We start from the raw sequence: 13010 nt of genomic DNA, 5'->3' as shown, positions 1-13010 counted from the left end.
CACACCTCCCAGTCCTACCCACACTGAGTGACTATGGTTTTAGGAGTGGCTCCCGCATAAGTGTATTTTCACCCCCCCTGACTCTAGATAGTTGGGTTCCTGGAGGGTTTCAGCAGTGGCTCCTGCAGCCACCATTGACGGCTGGTCAGTGTCCTCTGAGAAGCTCTGATGCTTCACCATTGGTCAGGAAGCATCTTGGAGTTGGAGCCCACTTTCTGGAGTGCTCCAACCAATTCAAAATGGCGGTGGCTCGCTCAGTGATGCTGCAGAAGCCAATGACGTTGCTTCCAAAAAACATTGCTTTGAGGCGTCCCATCCAAAGAAGATTGGCAAGTTAAACTAATGGACTATGCTGAAATGGCAAAATTGATGATAAAATTAAGAGGAAGAGACGGCAATGAATTTAAGGAATAGTGAAAGGTGTTTATTGCATATATACAGAAGCAATGTACACAGGTTAATACATTAGCAGGGTTTTAGGCTTACTTGTGATTTTACAATGAATGGCTAATAGGTGATTTAAATATGTTATAAATTTAACAATGGACATGCAGTATGTTGACAAATAATGGAACCAGGGAAGGGATTAGAGGGAAGTCAATTTGTTTTGTTTTGTTTTTGCATTGTTGTTGTTTTCTTATTTTTCTTACTTTTGGAAAATCAATAAAATACTATTAAAACAAAACAAAAAAACATTGCTTTAAAAATGAGAAAACTGTAGTGAAATTGTTGGCATTTGTCAGGGAGCTGTTGGGCTGCTTTACTGTCAAAACAACTGCTTAGTGTTTATTTAGCCTTACGTATGAATGCGCATTTCTTTTTTGTGTATATTTCTTTCCGTTTGTCTGTGGCGTTGTTAGTGTTCAGAGCTGAACGAGAAGCTCAACCTGTTGCTTCAAGCCCTTCACTCTGAAGCCCAGGTTGCCCCTGTGTTGCCGCGAAGCACTCCCCCCATTGCAGAGGAAGCAGCCGAAGAGTCATCAAGCGAAGAGTCTCTGTCCGATGCCAAGGAGCCGCTGACAGAGAGCAACAGAACATCTGTCCCACACCAGATCTTCAAGCCCCGAGAACAGCTCATGCTCAGAGCAAATAGTCTGAAGAAGGCTCTCAGGCAAATTATTGAGCAAGCAGAAAAAGGTGTGCTTCGGGAAGACAATCTTGCTTATTAACTTTACTTGTGACACTTTCTGGTTCATTTTTTTAAAAAAGAATCCCACTTACTACAACACTAACTACTTGTACAGTGGTACCTCAGATTACATACGCTTCAGGTTACATACGCTTCAGGTTACAGACTCTGCTAACCCAGAAATAGTGCTTCAGGTTAAGAACTTTGCTTCAGGATAAGAACAGAAATTGTGCTCCGGCGGCACGGCAGCAGCAGGAGGCCCCATTAGCTAAAGTGGTGCTTCAGGTTAAGAGCAGTTTCAGGTTAAGAATGGACCTCCGGAATGAATTAAGTACTTAACCTGAGGTACCACTGTATGTTTGATTTTTTTGTTGCGGCACTTATAACATGAATAAAGTATCAAACAGAATGAGGAGGGAGTACTCAGGTAGATGGCAAACTACTATTTAGTCGCAAATGCCTCTTTGGGAAAGGTGTTTGAGAGGGTGGTGTCAGTCCAGATGCAGAAACTTTGGGGGGGAACTATAGCAGATGCCTTCTGAAAATTTAATAGTGCTTTGCTTATCTCTCTTTTACTGAGAGGGAGTACAATAATACAGTGGTACCTTGGGATGCAAATGGGATCCGTTCCGGAGCCCCATTCGCATCCTGAACGGAACATAAGATGCGACTGCACGTGTGCGGGTCGCATTTTGCCGCGCATGCGCGTGATGTCATTTTGAGCGTCTGCGCATGCGCGAGTGTTTCCCATTAGTGTTTTCCAGTAAAAACCAAATGTGTAAATCCACCTTAACATTCAGGAGATATTATTGGGAGTCTAGCAGGACATTTCCTTTATATTTTTTACTTGCATAGTTAACTCTTATTTAGTGATACACGATAGATTTCAGAAATTTGAATAATAACATGGACACGTGCTTGCCTGCTCTTGTAGTTGTAGATGAACAGAATGCCCATTCGGAAGTGCAAATAAATCAGTCGTCGGTGAAGTATAGTAAGGAATTGGATGAATCCAAAGAAGAAGATACAAAGGAATCTGAAGCTCACTCAGGTCAGTAGCCAAAAAAGTAGCCATTGCTTAAGGATTCTAAATAAGTCTGCGATGAGTCTTTTTCAGTAAGGCTTACACAGGGAGTGAAGCTCATACTTCCATACTTATGTTCAAGCTCTGTTTGTTATTTCTCTGTGGAGTTCCCACTCCTCTTTTATCTTAGCCCAAGTATGTGCATGAATATTCTTGATGGAAGCTCCAAGACTCTAGGGCCTCGTATAGAAGATGTCCTTCGCTCAGGCTCTTTCCATCTCATTCATCAGCTGGAACCTTCAGTGGGATAAACCAATTGCTATTCACCCCTTTGCTTTCCTTCCCACCTTTCCCCCACTGCCCATTTATTTAAACCTCAACAAACAATACACAGGGCAGTGATATAAAAGCCAAATGCAAAGGCACGCAAAAATATATCACCAAGGGCGGCTGCTGCACAATAAACAAGCAAACTAATAAATCACAGGTGTAGCCTTTTTCGGATAAAGAAAACGTACACGTATGGCTTATTTATTCGTTTTATAGGTAAAAAACTCGATTTATTTCTACTTAGGGATATGTATATATATTTCTGTCTCTCTGAATAGTTAAAACTGCCCCCAAATCTCCAGTTGGACGGAGAAGTCGCATTCCTTCACATGCAAGTTCTTTTTCAGCAACAACCTGCACAGCCAGCAAAGAAAACCTTCCAGTGCTGAACACAAGGATAATTTGCCCAGGTAATAAGGATTTTAAAATTCTCTAGTCCATTGCCTCGAGTTTCCAAAAATATACTAGTGCAGTTTTTCTAAGGACCTGTCAAAAGAAGCTTGGTTGTTAACAGCTTTCTCCCGTTTTCAAAAGAGCTTACACATTGCTCAGGGACGCGGGTGGCGCTGTGGGTTAAGCCACTGAGCCTAGGACTTGCCGATCAGAAGGTTGGCAGTTCGAATCCCCGTGACGGGGTGAGCTCCCGTTGCTCGGTCCCTGCTCCTGCCAACCTAGCAGGAGCACGTCAAAGTACAAGTAGATAAATAGGTACCACTCCGGCGGGAAGGTAAACGCCATTTCCGTGCGCTGCTCTGGTTCGCCAGAAGCGGCTTAGTCATGCTGGCTACATGACCCGGAAGCTGTACGCCGGCTCCCTCGGCCAATAAAGCGAGATGAGCGCCGCAACCCCAGAGTCGGCCACGACTGGACCTAATGGTCAGGGGTCCCTTTACCGTTACACATTGCTCAAGCCTGAGACTTCAAGCTATGACTTTGAGATATGGAGTTCACCTGGAGTCTTAAAATAATAGAATCAAAGAACTGTAGAGTTGGAAGGGACCCAAAGGCCATCTAGTCCAACCCCGTGAAGAAAGGAAACTCTGAAATGATGGCCCAGAGTGGTTGGGGATGGAAAAATAGCTGGGGTTGGTATAGTTTTGCTGCTTCCCATCTTCCACAGATCCCATTTCTCCCCAGGTCCTTTTATTTCCAATGTTTCCAGCAGAAAAATGGACACCCTGAAAAACATTCAAAGCTAAAACAACCTCATATGAAATATTTCCACTTTTAGAATGAGTGAAATGCTTTTCAGGGTAATGTTTTAGCTACCCACTTCTCGTCCTCCCTCAAAATGATTTCTAATAGCTAAGATAAAACTACAGTATTGAGTAATTGTAACACACATTTTTCTGTTTTCCCATCAGGTCTAAGAGCAGGTCTGGCGGCTTCCATTGCAGGGAGTTCTATTATCAGCAAAATGTTACTAGCCAACATTGATCCATTTGGTGCTACGCCGTTTATTGATCCTGATCCAGAATCACTGTAAGAAGGAAAATATGTTTTGCTTAATCCTTATAGTTTTCTGTTTCACATTTACTTGGCAGTCTTATTTCTCTTTCTATACCAAATTAATATCCAGAAAGTCATGCCGCAAACGAAGGAAAGTTTGAGTGGCTTTAATGGATTCAAAAGTCCAGAACTCTTAAGTGAAAAAATGGTTTCCTAAAAATAAAAACACCAGACCTACACAATTGTAGTTCTCAAATAGGTCAGTAGGTAGTCAGCTATTCTATCTTCACATTGTCCTAGGAAGACCTGATAAGTGATGTGCTACAATACTTCAGTTTTGGACCTGAGTTAGAACTTCAGCTGTGGCTACCTTGTTCCTCCTTCACACACCTTCCTCCGAAAACAGTTTTAAGAGCAAGGGGGGAGACAGGATTAACAAGAGCAGTAGGTCTCCTCAAGCTGCGCAGCCATCCACGCTCTGTTTTTCTCCTCTCCTCTCAAGAAAGGAATGGAAGGGGTTGGGCGTGGAGGGACAAAAAAGAGAGAATCTTCACATCTGTTCCGTGAGCAGTTGTGTAAATCAAAATACCTTCCCGGTGGACTGCCCCAACTCTGCAGCACCTCTGTCATCGTGGGGGGTTGCAAGTGGGCAGGGGGCTTGGTGACAATCAGGTTCCCCACCTTATGCAAGAAGATGTATTTTCCAGTGGCAGAAACCCAAGGTATTCTTCCCAAAAGATGAAGAAGAAGGAATGGCCAGATATTTCTGTAACACACAATTCTGTTGCTGTCTCATGGTGTGTTTGTGTTTGTGTGTGTGTGTGTGTGTAAGAGAGAGAGAGAGAGAGAGAGAGAGAGAGAGAGAGAGAGAGAGAAATGTGGGGAATTAGTGTAGAATCAGTTGAAAAACTATAAATGTGTCATTGTATACTTGTACATACAGTTCTTGCAATCGACCATCGCTATGATAAGGTTATAATGCAGTTGCACATTTGTCTACAGGGAAGGATATTCAGAGAAGTGCGTCATGAACAATTATTTTGGCATTGGATTAGATGCAAAGATTTCATTAGAATTTAATAATAAACGAGAAGAACACCCTGAAAAATGCAGGTAATTGAGTCAGAACCAAGATTTTAAATAGAAATATTTTCTGCAAACATGTATGTAATATCTTTTTTTAAAAATTGCATCTTAGCAGTGGTTAGTGTGTGAACTGTACGCCTGGGCATGATCATTTTTCCTTTTCTTTTTAGAAGCAGGACAAAGAACATGATGTGGTATGGTGTACTTGGTACTAAAGAATTACTGCAACGGACCTACAAGAACTTAGAACAAAAGGTTCAGCTTGAGGTAATATTTATATATCCCTAACTGCATTCCTGTCAGAGTCGGGCTGCAGGAACAGAAGGCTCCCTCCCCTTCCCCAATCCCTACAGGCCATACTTCATACTTACTTGTTTTATTTATTTATCCATTTCATTAAAAAAATTACACGTCTTGATTGGAAAAAAAGCACTCAAAGCAATTTTTTAAAAAGATTAAATCGTAAGTTCAGGGAAAATTCACAATACATAAAGAAGTTAAAATACTAAAACAGATTAAAATTCACATCAGCGTTTCCAAGTGTTTGAAACAAAATAAAAAACATCCTTCCAGTAGCACCTTAGAGACCAACTAAGTTTGTTATTGGTATGAGCTTTCATGTGCATGCACACTTCTTCAGATACACTGAAACAGAAGTCACCAGACCCTTATATATAGTAAGAGGGTGGGGAGGGATATTATTCAGAAGGGTGGTGGGAATGGGTGATAGACTTAATGGGTATGGTAAACCTGTTGACGACTGTTAACGACTGCAATTAGTCTTACAGGAAAAAGCAAGGGGTGAGATGGCTAAAAATAGCTTTATCATGTATAATGAGATAATAATCCAATGTCTCTATTCAGACCAGGTCTCTCCATGGTTTTAAGTTTGGTAAAAAAGGTAAAGGGACCCCTGACCATTTGGTCCAGACGTGACCAACTCTGGGGTTGCAACGCTCATCTCGCTTTATTGGCCAAGGGAGCCGGCGTACAGCTTCCGGGTCATGTGGCCAGCATGACTAAGCCGCTTCTGGCGAACCAGAGCAGCGCACGGAAACACCGTTTACCTTCCCACCGGAGCGGTACCTATTTATCTACTTGCACTTTGACGTGCTTTCGAACTGCTTCCCCTCTGTCCCCGGACGGTCTCCATAGGAACGCATTGATTGATTTTCAATGTATTCCTATGGGAAACCGTGCTTCGCAAGACGAAAAACTCGAAAGAAGAAAAGACTTGCGGAACGAATTAATTTCGTCTTGCGAGGCACCACTGTATAGAAAATCTGTGCTATGTAAACTCAATGACCTTTAGGTCCAATATGCGATTAAAGGATATAGCAAATTATTTCAGTGATCATTTATACAGTTGTTGTTTTTATGCATTTCAGTGTGATGGACAATACATCCCCCTCCCCAGTCTTCAAGGCATAGCTGTTTTGAATATCCCAAGCTACGCTGGCGGGACTAATTTCTGGGGCGGAACCAAGGAGGATGATGTAAGCAGGGTGAAGGGGGTTGTTTCTAAAAGTGTTTTTGCTGCCAATGTCCTGTGAAGCAGGATATCTGCTGGTTCTATTGACAGTATGTTCAGGTTTGACATCTCCAGAAAAGCAATGACAAACCTAGACAGCATCTTAAAAAGCAGAGACATCACCTTGCCAACAAAGGTCCGTATCGTTAAAGCTATAGTTTTCCCAGTAGTGATGTATGGAAGTGAGAGCTGGACCATAAAGAAGGCTTATCGCCGAAGAATTGATGCTTTTGAATTATGGTGCTAGAGGAGACTCTTGAGAGTCCCATGGACTGCAAGAAGAAGCAAACCGATCCATTCTTAAGGAAATCAGCCCTGAGTGCTCACTGGAAGGTCAGATCCTGAAGCTGAGGCTCCAATACTTTGTGCACCTCATGAGAAGAGAAGACTCCCTGGAAAAGACCCTGATGTTGGGAAAGATGGAGGGCACAAGGAGAAGGGGATGACAGAGGACGAGATGGTTGGACAGTGTTCTCGAAGCTACCAGCATGAGTTTGACCAAACTGCGGGAGGCAGTGGAAGACAGGAGTGCCTGGCGTGCTCTGGTCCATGGGGTCACAAAGAGTCGGACACGACTAAACGACTAAACAACAACAACTCTTAAAATGCCTACATATTTGTTATTTCTTCATATATGCATAAAATAGTAAGGCTTTCGTCACGCTGCAGTTCATCAACCCCAGCGTGATGACAAAATGACAGGCAGCAGACCTGTTCGGAGAGAAGGAAGCTGGGAACGCTTGCCCTGGGCCTTGTAGCCGGCATGGGGGGCTCTGCAGGGGCCTGCTGGGACTTGGCATGCCAAGAACACCCCTTGTCTCTCAGTCGACTTGGGGACTTAATGGATGAAACGCCCATGATTATTTGTATGCACTGCAAGTCTTTGATTTGCGTTGCTGGTCCAGACTTGAATAAAATGTGTAGCGTCAGACGGGGGGCCAACTTGAATAAAACATGGGGGGAGGGGAGCAGGTAAGCCCCACCCCACATAACATTGGGGAACAAAATTTTTGTTGCATTGACACCTGCAATTGTTCTAACCTAATTTCGATGTGCTGATTTCATATCTGAAGTTGGATTTGCTCTGTAAGCTCTAGGTTTTTTTTTTTTTTGCAATTCATGTTTTTCACTTTTCACCATAATCTTTGTTTTTGACAATGCAAGAATTCAATATTTTATTAAACACATAGCCAAAGTGGTACAATATGAGTATAAATGTATATACTATACTCATAGTGTATATAGCACTATGAGTATAGTATATAGCATTGAACATATGTATAGCATTGAAGATGACATGTACAGTTGGAGGCATGCAAAAAAATGTATTCCCTTGGGATACACAGTATACTGGGGAACCAATTTTTTCCCCATTTTCTTTTGCATGAGATTTTTCAATTGTTCTTATATGTTCTTTCAATGCTGATTTCAAAACTGAAGTAGATTTTTGTGTACATGCTATACAGTGGTACCTCTGGTTGCGAATGGGATCCGTTCTGGAGGCCCATTTGCAACATGAAAAGAGTGCAACCTGCAGTGGTGCGTCTGCGCACACGCGGGTTGCAATTCGGCGCTTCTGTGCATGCGCGTGACGTCACTTTGCGCTTCTGCGCATGTGTGAGCAACAAAACCTGGAAGTAACCCTTTCCAGTACTTCCGGGTCGCCGCGGGACGTAACCTGAAAACATAACATGAAGCAGACGTAACATGAGGTATGACTGTAGTTATCTTTCAATTCCCAACTTTTGCCGATATGTCATATTTACACTGACACATTGATCTACCCTAACCACATCAAGTAGACACATTTTTGTCTACTTGAAGAAGCCATGGTCCAATCTGAAAAATACAAATATTTAGGTTGCAAAACTATAAAAATAAAGAAAAATTTAGTTTGCAAAACAATAATTACCATGTGGTTAGGGTAGATCAACGGGTTAGTGTCCACTTATCCCCAATGTAAATATGACATATCGGCAAAAGTCGGAAATTGAAAGATAACTATAGCATGTACACGAAAATCGATTTCAGATTTGAAATCAGCACTGAAAGAACATATAAGAACAGTTGAAAAATCTCATGTAACAGAAAATGAAAAAAAAATTGTTCCCCCAGTGTAATCAATCATATGACATGGTGCCCACGCACAATCAACTTTGGGGAGGCCCAGCCCCCTCAAATATTATACTAGGGGGCCAAAGACCTCTTAGCCCCCAGGAGTTGGCTCCTATGGGGTCAGTTCAGATTAGGTGTTGACATTGTGGTGCATCTGATGAGCAAGACTCCCACCTACGAACCCAGAGAACCTCTGCTTGGGCGTGGCAGGCAGCCCAGGTGAGCAGCTTAATGATGGTGAAGTGCCCCCGCCTTGTTTAAAAGAGGGTATGGCTTGGGGAAAGCTGTGGGGGGATAGGCAAAGGAGCAGGCGAGGTGTAAAGAAAGCAGGAAGGGTTGGCCAGGTGTAAAGGGAAGAGGGCTTGGCCAGGTTGGTGGGTAGGCCAGGTTGGTAAACAGGAGCGTGGCAGCCCCTAAGCGTCTAATATAAACGCTGTCAGAACTTTGGCTGTTTCAAAATTGGAAAAGTTACAAAATATATAACAGTAGGGTTCTTTCAGCCACAAGAAAACTGGGTGAAGGGGCTGCCCCAACTGTTGATGGTCAGGAATAATGGAACTGTAGGGTTGGAAGGGACTATGATGGTCCATCCCCCTGGAATGGCAGGGGGCAATGGCTGTAAAGTGCCCCAAGGAATGTGGGGGTGGGGTTGCCCCCAACAGAGTGCACCTAAATTGTGTCCCAAATGCTTAACGTCTTCATTGAAGTTTGAGGGATGCTGATTTATATACTGGAGCGCATGATGTAATTTCTCAGTTGCATCCGTTCTGGTGTCCTCCTCGACGAGTTGCATAACGGACAAAAGAGCAGCTGTAAGCTGCTGGTAGGCTTCCATCAAAAGTGTAAGCGCAGACTTGTTTCCTTTCTGTCCACCAGATATTTGGGGCACCATCATTTGATGATAAGATTTTGGAGGTTGTTGCGGTATTTGGCAGCATGCAGATGGCCGTTTCTCGTGTTATCAAGCTACAGCACCACAGGATAGCCCAGGTACGTGTGTCTTAACGGGAGAGAAGAAACATAGCCCGCGAACGTGATCAAGCGCACACGAATCAAGCGTTGACTTTTCATTTTCATTTTAAGCGTGTTGAGCACCATAAATCCCAAAATGCAGTAGCTTTTTCCCCATGAGTTGTACCTGGATGCACTGAAAAGGATATATCAAGAACTCTGGCCAAAAGTTTCAATATAAGGAATAATTCCTACTCAGCAGCCACAGCTGTTAATGACCACACTTCTTTTTGGGAATCATCATGAACATCTCAGAGTGGTTTGATATTCTGGGGCTGTTATGTACTGAAGTTCTCACTCTGGGCCAGCAGGGGGATACTGTAGGATAGTTCAGGTCCACATATGCAAATAAGTGATCGAAAGTGACGTTCAGTGATTGGATAGTTACAGAAAATGGTTACAGTTGCGTTGTAGTGGAGCTCTATATAAGCAGGCTGGCTGAACCCTTCAGTTCAGTTCTGTTCTGGCCTGTGAATAAAGAAGAGCTGTTTGAAGAATCGCTGTGTCGTCTGATATGTTCACCCACAACATAACAGGGGGTTCCAGGAGCTTACCCAGGGTTCAGTGCCCTTGGAACGAAGGACAGTGGAGACTATGGTGTATTTCTCATAAATGGTTTATTTACACGGTTTGATCTAGGTTGGTGTCCTCACACCTGCATTCCCTGTCCAGGCAGCGCATTCTCTGAGCAGCAGTGGTCGCTGATTGTGCATGCGCCTTAGCAGTTTCCCCTCCCCTCCCTTCAATGACATTTCCCGTAGTTCTATGGTATATGAAAATGGGGGTGGGGGTGGGGAGTCTGCAGGTTGACATTTTCATGAAATCACCTTTGATTAAAATCCATTTACTCTCTTCCAGTGCCGGTCGGTAAAGATCACCATACTTGGAGACGAAGGAGTCCCTGTGCAGGTGGATGGAGAGGCATGGATCCAACCTCCAGGAATTATTAAAATTGTGCATAAAAACAGAGCACAGATGCTAACCCGAGACAGGGTAGGTGATAGAAAGGATATTTTGTCTAATATATAATGGGTTGCCTTCAAGTCCCACCTAGGGTAGACTCAATGAAAGGAATAAACTTGTTAGTTACCGTATTTTTCGCCCTATAAGACGCACCTTTTCCCCTCCAAAAATGAAGGGGAAACGTGTGTGTGTCTTATGGGGCGAATGCAGACTCCTTGGCTTCAGTGATAGCAACGCGAAGCCTCCAAAGCCTGCGCTCCGGAGGCTTCGTGTTGCTTCCGCTGAAGCCAGGAGAGTCTGCTGTTTGAGGCTGGCGGTGGGGGAAAGCACTGCTTCCCCCATCGCCAGCCCCAGAGGATGGGGGGCAGCAGGAAGGTGTGCGACGCCTTCCCGCTACCCTCCAACCCTCCTTTGGGCTTTTGCGGGAGATGGGGGAATTCCCCCACCTCCCGCAAAAGCAGGCAAAAGCCGTGCGCTCTTTAAAGGGGCTCCGCGGCTTTTCTAGGAGGTGGGGGAATTCCCCCACCTCCTAGAAATGCCCGCAGGAGCCGCACACCCTTTAAAGAGCGCGCTGCTCTTGGGGGCTTTTCCCCGAGGAGGGAGAAGGGACTGACTGGCCGTTTCAGTCCCTTCTCCCTCCTGGTCAAAAAGCCGCCAGGAGTCAAGTAGGGCTCCTGTGGGCTTTTGCGGGAGGTGGGGGAATTCCGCTACCTCCCGCAAAAGCAGGGAGAAGGTCTTGGAGTCGCGCACAGGCTGCGTGCAGCCTGTCCGCTGCTCCCAGAGCTGCGGGGGGGAAATCATATTTTTTCCCTTGATTTCCCCCCCGAAAACTAGGTGCGTCCTATGGGCCGGTGCGTCCTATAGGGCGAAAAATACGGTATGTCTATTACCTTTCATGGGACTATGCTGAGGATTATTATTATTATTATTATTATTATTATTAGAATTTATATACCGCCCTATACCCGGGGGTCTCATTGAATACCACTTACTGTCTCCTGTATTCTTCATTGTGAGGAATTTGATTTTTCTGTGCATTAAGAAACATAAGTAACATGCAACAATAAGGTTGGTGTAAGTATGTGCTTCAAATACCTTAATCTTTTTAATGGGGAAAAGGTAAAGATCCAGCCAGCCTCACGTGTACATTCACATGTGTGTATTTACACACGTGCAGTGTTTACTATACGGCAGTACTCTGCAGTATTTTGTGTTTGTGTTTGGTTTTTCAACAGGGATTGTATGCTCCCCCCCCCCAATGCAGCCACAAATATTAAGCTTATTTTTGGCATTAGTTTTCATTGTAAAAATTAATAGTGAAGTATGGTATGAATTACTGTGTATAACGATCCTACATGGAAGTATTGGTATTCATGTCAAACAACTTCCTCGATTCTGAACAGGCCTTTGAGAGTACGCTGAAATCCTGGGAAGACAAACAGAAGTGTGATTCCTGCAAACCGATCCTGAGATCCCCTTTGTACCCTCAACAGGCTGTGGAACTGGCCACTGAAGAGGAGACTTTGCAGATCCAGTCATCTTCTCAGGCCGCAGAGGAACTGATTAGCAGGTACCTTCGCCTTGCTTTCTTCACGAAGCCTTAAACCTGACAAGATCCAGGTCTGACAATGTCTTTGCATCTAATGTGCCGTAACCTAGGCCAAATATTGTGCTGAAATACCATGTCAGTGGACTGATTCTGAAAATTTTGCTTACCCAGTTTGTCCCTCTGTCATGTTTTTGTGCCTATGTGGCTTCCCTGGAACGGAACCTCTGCCGTAGTTGCGAGTGACCTGTATCTCTTTTCTTCCTGTTTGGGCAGCTGTTTATCGACACAGAATGCTTTTCTCATTTCCTTTCTCTTTTTCCACCCACAACATTTGTTGCAGAATCTGTGAAGCTGCAAAGATACACAGCTTGTTGGAACAAGAACTGGCTCACGCAGTAAATGCATGCTCTCATGCGTTAAACAAAGCCAGTCCAAGTTTTTCGGAGGTAAAGGAAATCTATGGTGCTAGTTGAATATGATTATTTTGTTATTTATTTCATTTGTCATTTGCTTCCTATGAGGTATTTTGAAGTTACAGTGGTACCTCAGGTTATATACGCTTCAGGTTACATACGCTTCATGTTACAGACTCCGCTAACCCAGAAATAGTACCTTGGGTTAAGAAATTTGCTTCAGGATGAGAACAGAAATTGTGCTCTGGCGGTGCAGTGGCAGCGGGAGGCCCCATTAGCTAAAGTGGTGCTTCAGGTTAAGAACAGTTTCAGGTTAAGAACGGACCTCCGGAACGAATTAAGTACTTAACCCGAGGTACCACTGTATTTACAACACAGTCAACACTTCCCTATATAAAAACAGTTTTAAA

The 13010-nt window shown here is 43.9% G+C and overlaps 1 protein-coding gene across 3 annotated transcripts in view; it reads left to right on the top strand.

Moving 5' to 3' along the window:
• Positions 1-13010, top strand: part of DGKH (diacylglycerol kinase eta) — a 103163-nt gene that overhangs the window by 67670 nt on the left and 22483 nt on the right. For 2 of the 3 annotated variants that reach the window (XM_082234217.1, XM_082234219.1), the window contains exons 15-25: positions 861-1137; positions 2064-2180; positions 2762-2893; positions 3848-3965; positions 4935-5045; positions 5189-5285; positions 6407-6514; positions 9541-9654; positions 10534-10668; positions 12042-12208; positions 12528-12633. In XM_082234217.1, coding sequence (XP_082090343.1) covers positions 861-1137; positions 2064-2180; positions 2762-2893; positions 3848-3965; positions 4935-5045; positions 5189-5285; positions 6407-6514; positions 9541-9654; positions 10534-10668; positions 12042-12208; positions 12528-12633 — 1482 coding nt within the window. The remainder of the gene's footprint in view (positions 1-860; positions 1138-2063; positions 2181-2761; positions 2894-3847; positions 3966-4934; positions 5046-5188; positions 5286-6406; positions 6515-9540; positions 9655-10533; positions 10669-12041; positions 12209-12527; positions 12634-13010) is intronic. The other variant, XM_082234218.1, reaches the window with a different exon arrangement.

The sequence above is a fragment of the Podarcis vaucheri genome (genome assembly GCF_965113315.1).
Source record: "Podarcis vaucheri genome assembly, chromosome: 8".
NCBI classification, from domain to species: Eukaryota; Metazoa; Chordata; class Lepidosauria; order Squamata; family Lacertidae; genus Podarcis; species Podarcis vaucheri.
Note: the sequence above shows the minus strand (reverse complement) of the source record. Positions and strands in the feature narration are given on the sequence as shown.